General features: G+C 44.3%; 1 protein-coding gene across 1 annotated transcript; it reads left to right on the forward strand.

The window, feature by feature from the left end:
• Positions 1-7,160: 7,160 nt before the first annotated feature.
• Positions 7,161-9,458, forward strand: LOC114763462 (hepatocyte nuclear factor 3-beta-like). Its single transcript, XM_028953181.1, has 2 exons — positions 7,161-7,356; positions 8,283-9,458. Exons 1-2 carry the CDS (start codon positions 7,288-7,290, stop codon positions 9,318-9,320), a joined length of 1,107 nt encoding a protein of 368 aa, XP_028809014.1. The 5' UTR covers positions 7,161-7,287; the 3' UTR covers positions 9,321-9,458.
• Positions 9,459-9,714: the final 256 nt, after the last annotated feature.

Raw genomic sequence — 9,714 nt, forward strand, 5'->3', positions numbered from 1 at the left:
CATGGATTTAAAAATAAAACTCTCAGTTAGCGCCACCTACGGACGCGGAGCACCTACTGCCGTTCCTTTTTTTTAAAATGCATTTTTACACATCTAAAATCTCATGGTCAGCCATTATAGCTGATATTTCTTAGGCTGAGGGTATTTGAAAGTGAAGTGATCGTATTTGTGATGCACAGCACATGGTGACACAGTGAAATGTGTCCTCTGCTTTCAACCATCACCAGTGAAAGGCGCCCGGGGACGGTACCTAGCTCAGTGGCGCCTTGGCAACTGGCCACCATGGCCCCAAACACATGCCCAATGTTGGGCTTGAACCTATGACCGTAAGATTCGGCTGGGCACATTTAAAATAATATCCAAGAATTGTTTTGAATTAAAAATAATTTTGTCATATCAGAGATCTAAGGCAAATAATCATGATTAAATCATGATTCAAGAGAGGTATATTGTCAGTACAACAGTATACAGAGTACACCATGTATTGAAATAATGTTTCACATAGTGCAATCATAAAAGAAAGAAAAATATATATGTATATACACACTAAACTAAACTATTCTAACCAAGACTAGAACTTAAATACTGTACAGTATCTCTATAAAAGAAAGACTTTTGTACAATAAACAGGACAAACAGTACAACATCATGTAAGATTCTTGTAAGAGGATATACTTCTTCAAACAGGACACACTAGGCAATACATACAATACATGTTCAAAAATAACACATATGTGCAAAATGAAAATATGAAAAATCAAAATATCTGTTGTATTTGAAGAAAGAAATGGAAAAACTAGATTTTTGGTTGTCCACATAAAAATCTAGTCACAAAGGAGGTACAAGTGAGCAATGTAATAGTAAAAACTCATAACCCAGACAAGTGTATACATTAAAAGTGTTTATCTTATTTATCTTAACTTATTTTTTATTTATTTTATTTTTTTGGTGATGCTATTACCTCTGTTTTGCTGCTATTACCTTCTGCTTCTGTCCACTTTCTGCCGTGACAAGTGCAATTTCCCACTTGTGGGACTAATAAAGGTTTATCTTATCTTATCTTATCTTATCTTAATATCAATAAATGTAAGAATGAATATGAATGTAGGATGTCAATGTCCTGGTGGCTTGTGTATCCTGATCCTCAACCCCCCTTTGTCCTCTTTCAAATAAACACAACGGATCATGGAGTCTTTTTTAAAATAAATTATACAGTCCCTTTATTATTTTTTTTACAAGAAATGGCTCATTTTATTGCCAACAGCTTTTGTAATAATGTTTCAGTGCAAAACGAAACTGTCAAAGTATTCTAATATTCAAAGTTTGGTAAAGCCCTGAAAAACCGTGTGGCATTTGCCAAGTCCCACAGCCTGCTAAAAGTACGCTGGAAAAGTGGCAGAAGGTGGATTTTTCAGTTGAATCTTCTGTTGAATTACACCACAGTTGCCGCAAATATTGCAGGAGACCCACTGGAGCCCACATGGATCCGAGATTCACCCAGAAAACAGTGAAGTTTGGTGGCGGAAAAATCATGGTCTGGGGTTACATCCAGTATGGGGGTGGGCGAGAGATCTGCAGGGTGGAAGGCAACATCAATAGTCTGAAATACCAAGAAATCTTAGCTACCTTTTATATACCCAACCATAAAAGAGGCCAAATTCTGCAGCAGGATGGTGCTCAATCACATACTTCCATCTCCACATCAAAGTTCCTCCAGGCGAAGAAGATCAAGATGCTCCAGGATTGGCCAGCCCAGTCACCAGACATGAACATCATTGAGCATGTGTGGGGTAGGATGAAAGAGGAAGCATGGAAGACGAAACCTACAAATATTGATGAACACTGGGAGGCATGCAAGACTGCTTTCTTTGCTATTCCTGATCACTTCAGAGGGTGGTAGTAGCCTAGTGGGTAACACACTCACCTATGAACCACAAGACCCAGGTTCAAATCCCACTTACTACCATTGTGTCCCTGAGCAAGATACTTAACCCTAAATTGCTCCAGGGGGGGACTGTCCCTGTAACTACTGAGCGTAATTCGCTCTGGATAAGGGCGTCTGATAAATGCTGTAAATGTAAATGTAAGAAATTCTGTGAATCCTTGCCAAACCGCATGGATGCAGTCTTTCAAGCTCATGGAAGTTGTACAAGATATTAAATTTGGATCATGAAGTACCACTACTTAATTTGCTGACATATTTGTATTTGCAGTAAATTTGTTCAATTTCTTTATAGGTGACAAAAATTATTATTATTAATAAATGATAAATCTTTTTTCCAGTGAAACTAATTCATTTCAATGCATTAAACATAATTTGGTAGGTTTTAGCTTTTCATATGAGATATTTCTAACACAAATTTATTAAATAAAGTCAGGTTAATAGCAGGTGTTCCTACAACATATGTTAGTGACAAGACTTTTGTCAGGGACTGTATACAGGTGGCCCATAACGCAGTAGTGAATACATTTATAACCATATATAACAGTTTCTGTCATTTAATGTGCAGTAAACACATATTAAACACATTTTACATGCATGTCTTTAAAATACATTTGTGAAGCAACTGTGCTGTATTATAATGTTTCCTTCTTTGCAGTTGTTCTGGGTGGTCAATTTGTCATGATTAAAATATCAACAGTGATGTTTTTTTTGGTTGGACTTTCACATCTATATTTAAGTTTATATATTAAGTATTTCAATACTGGTGTTTGGCTGCAATGCAGTAATTGAAGGTGAATCTGTGTGGGGCATTTATCTGCAGGACGGGTAATGTTCTGCCAGCAGTCATGCTGACTTTCCACAATTTTTTGCAGTCTACATATAACGCCTCATGACAACAGTATTTCCCGATGACAGTGACCTCTTTCAGGCCATCGAAAAATTAGGAATGATTTGATGAACATGACATGATTCAGGTTTTTTCCTCACAAATTTTGACAGGCGGTAGATCCCAAAGGCCACAGCATCCAACTGATATAAGCTTTATATGTGAAGAACACTTTCAGCAATTTATTAAAAACTCATTTAACGTTTTCTTAAAAACAAAGATAATCTTTTTTTCAAACACATCAGGAATGTCTTAATGGAAATTCATCACATTTGTCACAATATTGATGAAGGTGATGATGAAGGTTGACTGATGGTTTGTGTGGTTGGCTGTTTCGAGTGATGTTGAGTGCCAGGTGATTTATGTGTAACATCTGACACGCATTTCAGTTTTCAATATTTCTGTGCAAAGAATACAGTGAAATCAAATATCAGCACAATTATACACCAAATTTCTACACCAATTTATTAAATTGCTTTAAGATAAGATGATCCTTTATTAGTCCCACAAGTGGGCCATTTAAACCTGTCAATGATGTATGTTATATGAGTGAAAAAATAATACTTGATTATTAGCATCATAGTTATGATTGTTATTCTGGACAATAATACAGCTATTATTAATATTTGGGTTTCTTTAAGTATTATTTAGGGTATGTCTATTGAAACCACCCTAAGAAAAACAATTATCAGAACCATTTATAGATAATTTAAGGAATCGGCCACGTAATCAGAAGGTTGCCGGTTTGAATCCCGATCCGGCAAGGTGCCACCGAGGTGCCACTGATCAAAGCACCGTCCCCACACACTGCTCCCCGGGTGCCTGTCATGGCGGCCCACTGCTCACCAAGGGTGATGGTTAAATACTGAGGACACATTTCGTTGTGTCACCGTGTGCTGCAGTGTTTCACAATGACAATCACTTCACTTTCACTTCGCTTAAATAGAAGAAAAGATGCAATGTTATGCAGAATGCATATTGTGCTACGTGCGAAAGTGGTTGAATAGTCTGAGCTGTCACATAGGTTTATATATAATATAATATGATTTTTTTTTTTTACTTAGAAGCAGTTTTGAAAGGAAATTCTAACACAATCCGGCCTGCTTCATTAGTTTATGACTGGCTGGAATCTCACGGAACCAGGCCGCTTGCACTTCCTGCTGACCCACTGCAATACACATATGATGAAAGAAGGGGGAAGGGGGTGGGTGGGTATTGAACTCTTAACTGAGTGACAATATTTACTCACCTGAGATACACACATCTGGCCACTGGGGGGTCGGGAAGCCGCTTGTGTGAGAACGCCAGGAAGTTTTAGTGGCTCTCCCCCTACCCGGCGGCGGATTCCCAGCCAGAGATGCCATTGTGCCGCCCGAGTGGGACGGCCGTGTTTGTCCGAAACCGCGGGAGGTTGACGAGGTGCTAATCTTAAGGGCTGACCGTGCCGCCGCTCTCTGCCTGTAGTTAGCCTGTTAGCTGTCAGCCGCTTGTAAAGGCCTGATTTATGGGGCCTTTGGCGGGGGGGGGGGGGGGGGGGGGGGGGTTGCTCTCGGATAGACAAACACAGACTGGACGCTTATGGTGTTTGCTGGCAGGGAGCTTTGTCATGATACTAGGGGGTGACATGGAGCTCTCAGCAAGATCGATTGATGCACCCCGAGGCCCTGCTGCTTCACGGCAAACACTGGGAAGGGGATTCTGAGCCGGACCGGATAAAAGCAATAAACAGAGGCATGTGCTTTTGTGCAGCCGCCTCAGAAACTACACACAGTAAAACAAGGACATCTTTACCCTGGTAGGAAAGCATAGGATGTCATTACAAATACTCGGACCAAGTGTAAATGTGAAGAATCTAGTCACGTTGTGTGAACATTTTAAAGGGTGGTGGTAGCCTGGCGGGTAACACACTCGCCTATGAACCAGAAGACCCAGGTTCAAACCCCACTTACTACCATTGTGTCCCTGAGCAAAACACTTAACCCTGAGTGTCTCCAGGGGGGGACTGTCCCTGTAACTACTGATTGCAAGTCGCTCTGGATAAGGGCGTCTGGTAAATGTAAAATACCTCAAATTGAATCTGAATCCCACCTGAATCTGAATCTGAAGCTGAGTCTTCGGATTTGAAAGCAAGTTTGAAGCTGAGACCACCCATCGCTGTAAAAGACAACCAGAAGCTGTACAGAGTGTGTACGGTGCTGTATCTGATTTCGCAGGATGCTCCCGGGTGAGGAACGCTCCGTATTTGTCCAGCTCCTTAACCCATTCACTGCCTTGTTTGTGCCCCGGGACGGAGCGCGGTGGTCCGGGTGGCAACAGCCCACAGTCGTGGAACAGAAGAGCCCTGGTCCCTTTCACCTAGACTGTGTACCTTCCCAGTCGCGAGGGCTTTCAGATTCGTCTCCAGGTAAACACGGCGAGGCAGGGCGCAAACCTGAAACCAACAAGCGTTGTCACAGCTGTGCCGGATAAAGGCCGCAGCCCCGGCCCTGCACTGGCATGTTTGCCGTCACTATAGGCGGCTGGCAGCAAACATCTATGCCGGCTTTCTGGCTCGAAAGACTTGCTATTAAAAAATGTGTTTTTTAAGCTTGATGAATTGCCAGCTTAACCTTGCGGCCTTCTTTCAGGGTGCAGGGGAGGGGGGGGGGCTTGTTTAAGGGAATGATGCACAACCGCGGGCCGGAGGGAAGCATCTTTACTAATTATGAGGTACCACTCTGGGTCATCACCCTACATTCCTCCTTCTTAATGGACAAACGAGCCACGTTGCCTCCGTACGCTCTCTCTGGCTTATAAAAGAATCCTTTTTTTTATCTGCAAGATAGCTGCCGTCTACATATTCATGCAATATCCAGAATATATGTCCAATCATTTAAATGTGACGAAAATACAGTACAGTACAGAATGCACAATATCACGATTGAGGATGCCTGCAGAATGCATCAACATGAACACGTTTCAGTATGTCAAAAGGACAAGCGAGATTAATCGCAACAATCAGCAATAATAATCCTTAATGACAGTGTAAAGCGATCGCACGTAATATTTATTCTCAGGACATGTTGCGTAATGGCAACACACACCGACGCGTGCGATGAGGCCGGAGATCTGTGTGCCTATCACAGTTCCGTTTGCACTTAAAACACCTTTGCGTGCCCAGAGTAAAATGAACACGGTTTCATTACGATACGGGCGCGTGGCTGGCGCGCAACCAGTTTACGTTACGTTACGTTACGTTACGTTACGTTACGCTACGTTAACATTTTCCCTGCGATGCATTGCCTTGCGTCTCTTTAGCAGGAAAAAAAAAATACAAATTCTGTGAACTGCCACATGTCAAGTGTTTATTTCATGTTTACATCATTTTTTTCTGTTTGCACTCGATTCGTCTGAATAAAGTCGTATAAATAAATTATTTGGAAGCCGATCGCGACGGTTTTTCGAACCTGGTTTTATCGGCCATTAGACACCCAGCTGACCTCGCTGCAGACCCAACACCAGTCATCCTGCAACCTCTTCATCATCCTCCCCATAATAATAACGACATGCATTATTAACGATTGGTCGTTAATTATTAATGATTATCCTTAACGACGATGAACAGATGCATATATAATAGCAGTAATTATTATTGTTATTATTATTATTAGTGGTAGTAGGATTTTTTGGTAATTTTACTCATTACTTTTGTAAAAAGGAATTTATTCTAAATGTCCTGAATGCTCTGCCTTTGCTGCCATCAGCCGAACTCTATCTTATCAGGGCTGCAGATGATTTATTTCAGTCGATACGCAGCTATTGCATCAACGGCTCCTCGAAAACAAACGAATAAGAAAGAAAGAAGGAAAGAAAGAGAGAAAGAAAGAAAGAAAGAGAAAGAAAGGAATAAACGGGGCGAGAATACGCTGCATATGTGGCTTCGTGTCTGCTTTTGCACGTAACACGTATGAATTTAAGGATCGAACAGTTCGACACAGGCGACGGAGGGCGATCTCTGGAGACCACACTCATCGACAACTTCAAATCATCTAGTTCAAAGATGCAAATCCACATTCCTGGAGATAAAAGAAACACAATGTGGGGCAAACCCCATCATGAAAAGTCCTCTTCTCGCCGTTCAAATTCCTCCCTCCCCAAAAAAAAAAAACAAAAAAAACAATCAGTTTTGACAATGAATCTTTTCAGAAGGGGGGGGGGGTGTTCTTTTTTTCTTCTTCTTCTTTTTTACGCACCGTAGGTGTGGGACCACGACCGTGGAGCCGGGATCGAGGGGTCTCGTGCCTGTAGGTGTGAGCAGATTATTCAAATAGGGCCGCGCGGAGAGGGAGGGAGGACTCGGCGCACCCGGCGCCACGCACCACAACTCGCCACGCAGGCTGGTGGGCGGCCGACGTGACGCTTTCCCGGAGACCTCGGGAGGGAAGCGTGGTGGCGGCCTGGTTGTCCTTCTCCCGCGATGCTGGGCGCAGTTAAAATGGAAGTCCACGACCACTCCGACTGGAACGCCTATTACGCGGAACCCGAGGTTGGTTGGACGAGTTTATGTGCGTTTCCCCGCTCGCCCGTCGGTGCAACTCAATATTAGCCCAGAGGTAATATTAACTTTGTCGTCAAATATTGACTCGAGGCGCCACCAAATCGTGTCGGAACGCTCGCGGGAGGACGCAGCGTCCACGCAGCTCCAAAAAAAAAAAAAAAAAAAAAAAAAAGCGCACGACGCGCGACACGCTCGTTTCAGGCTGTCCGAGAAAGAAAAATTGTGTTCAAATATTTTAATAAGAAGGGCGTGTTTACATTTCAAATCGATTCGGTACAGTATTTATTTAACAGTGACTTTCATTACTTCAATTACCTGCGTTCTCGTCCAATTGGATTCTGTACTAATAAACGGGATCATAAAACCTATTTCACATTTCCAGATAATGTGATAATAACGGCAATAACATTATGATCTTATATAGTTTTACCGTGGCCGAATAGACCTCAACACAAACAGAATCATTTATTCGATTTTTTTTCTCCCCTAAAACCGACCTTTTACGCAAGAAACGCTTCCCACTGGGGCGTTAACCCGAAAACAGGGTCTAAATCAGAGTAAAACGGAGTATTATTTCTTCAGTTATTCGGCTCTTGTACTCAAGTCCCGTCGTTTTTTGCTTTTGAAACCGATTCCGAGACCCAGAGATGAACGTGAACGAGAACGAGTTCCATTCTTTTCCTGACCCATTTTTTTATTTCTTCGTGTTACTGGATTTAGAACATTTTAAAACCTGATCCCGAGTCCTCGACCAAGATCATCTTACTTTCGTGATCGTTTAAATTGTCCGTTTTTTAAATATATTTTGGATCTATGGGTTTTACAATACAAAAAGAATATTTTTTTTACACCACGTCACACCATCAACGTTCCATGATGTATATTTTGCACGTTGTTCTTCTTCTTTTCTGCAGTGCTACACCTCCGTTGGTAACATGAACAGCGGGCTCGGGATGAACCCCATGAGCCCCTACATGAGCATGTCGGGGGTCGGCTCCGCCGGCAACATGCCCGCCGCCTCGATGAACGTGTCCTACGTCAACACGGGCATGAGCCACGCGGTGGCCGGGGTGCCGGCGACCCCCGGCTCCATGGGCGCGACCCTCAACCCCAGCATGAGCCCCATGGGCGCGCAGTACCCCGGCGTGGGCGTCATGAGCCCCGCGTACGGACAGTCCGGCGTCAGGTCCAGGGACCCCAAAACGTACCGGCGGAGCTACACCCACGCCAAGCCGCCCTACTCCTACATCTCCCTCATCACCATGGCGATCCAGCAGTCGTCCAGCAAGATGCTGACCCTGAGCGAGATCTACCAGTGGATCATGGACCTGTTCCCGTTCTACCGGCAGAACCAGCAGCGCTGGCAGAACTCCATCCGCCACTCGCTCTCTTTCAACGACTGCTTCCTGAAGGTGGCCCGGTCCCCGGACAAGCCGGGGAAGGGCTCGTTCTGGACCCTGCACCCGGACTCGGGGAACATGTTCGAGAACGGCTGCTACCTGCGCAGGCAGAAGCGCTTCAAGTGCGACAAGAAGCCGGGCGGCAAGGGCGCGGGGAGGAGGGCGTCGGAGGGCGGGTCCAGCAGCGGCTCCGAGTCGCCGATCCCGAGCCGGAAGGAGCCGAAGACTCCCGAGCACGCGCCCTCGCCGCTCCCGCAGACGCACCACCTCCTGCCGCAGCATCACCCGGGCATGGCGCACGACCCGCACCTGAAGGCCGAGCACCACTTCGCCTTCGACCACCCGTTCTCCATCAGCAGCCTGATGTCGTCCGAGCAGCAGAACCACAAACTGGACCTCAAGGCGTACGAGCAGGTCATGCACTACCCCGGGTACGGGTGCCCGATGACGGGCTCCATGTCCGCGAAGGCGGCCCTGGATCCCCCCGCCATACCCACAGACACTTCTTACTACCAAGGTGTGTATTCCAGACCCATCATGAATTCCTCTTAATTCCCCCATTTTCTTTTTGTACATTATGTAAATTTACTCTTAACCCGTGTACTGCAGGCGAAACTTTTATCCGTCCCGCCATCTACAATGAACTCTGTGCTGTTTTTACCGGCCCAGTTAAATATGAAGAGTAAAAGCCACGCCGGTCCACTGTCGTGTGTGGACCCATTTTGATCAGATGTGTTCATTAAAACCCGTTTGGGCTTCTGGAATTGTGTGTGGGTTTTTTTTTTTTAATTATTAATTTTTTTTCTTTTTGGGTGCAGACGTTTGTTCCGCAAAATATTTATTTGTCCCAAATATCTCCGATGATAAAAACGTGTTTTGTACAGCATGCTGAACCCTTTCTTTAGAATAAAAAAACGTGCTGATTTATTCATCGTGGACTCTGCTG

This window comes from Denticeps clupeoides, chromosome 14 (assembly GCF_900700375.1).
Source record: "Denticeps clupeoides chromosome 14, fDenClu1.1, whole genome shotgun sequence".
NCBI classification, from domain to species: domain Eukaryota; kingdom Metazoa; phylum Chordata; class Actinopteri; order Clupeiformes; family Denticipitidae; genus Denticeps; species Denticeps clupeoides.

What these genes read in the sequence shown, in the direction of transcription:
- LOC114763462 (XM_028953181.1), top strand. Translation starts at nt 7,288, where the DNA reads ATGCTGGGCGCAGTTAAAATGGAAGTCCACGACCACTCCGACTGGAAC. An exon ending in CCTATTACGCGGAACCCGAG is followed by an intron (nt 7,357 to 8,282) that starts GTTGGTTGGACG and finishes TCTTTTCTGCAG; the next exon opens with TGCTACACCTCCGTTGGTAA.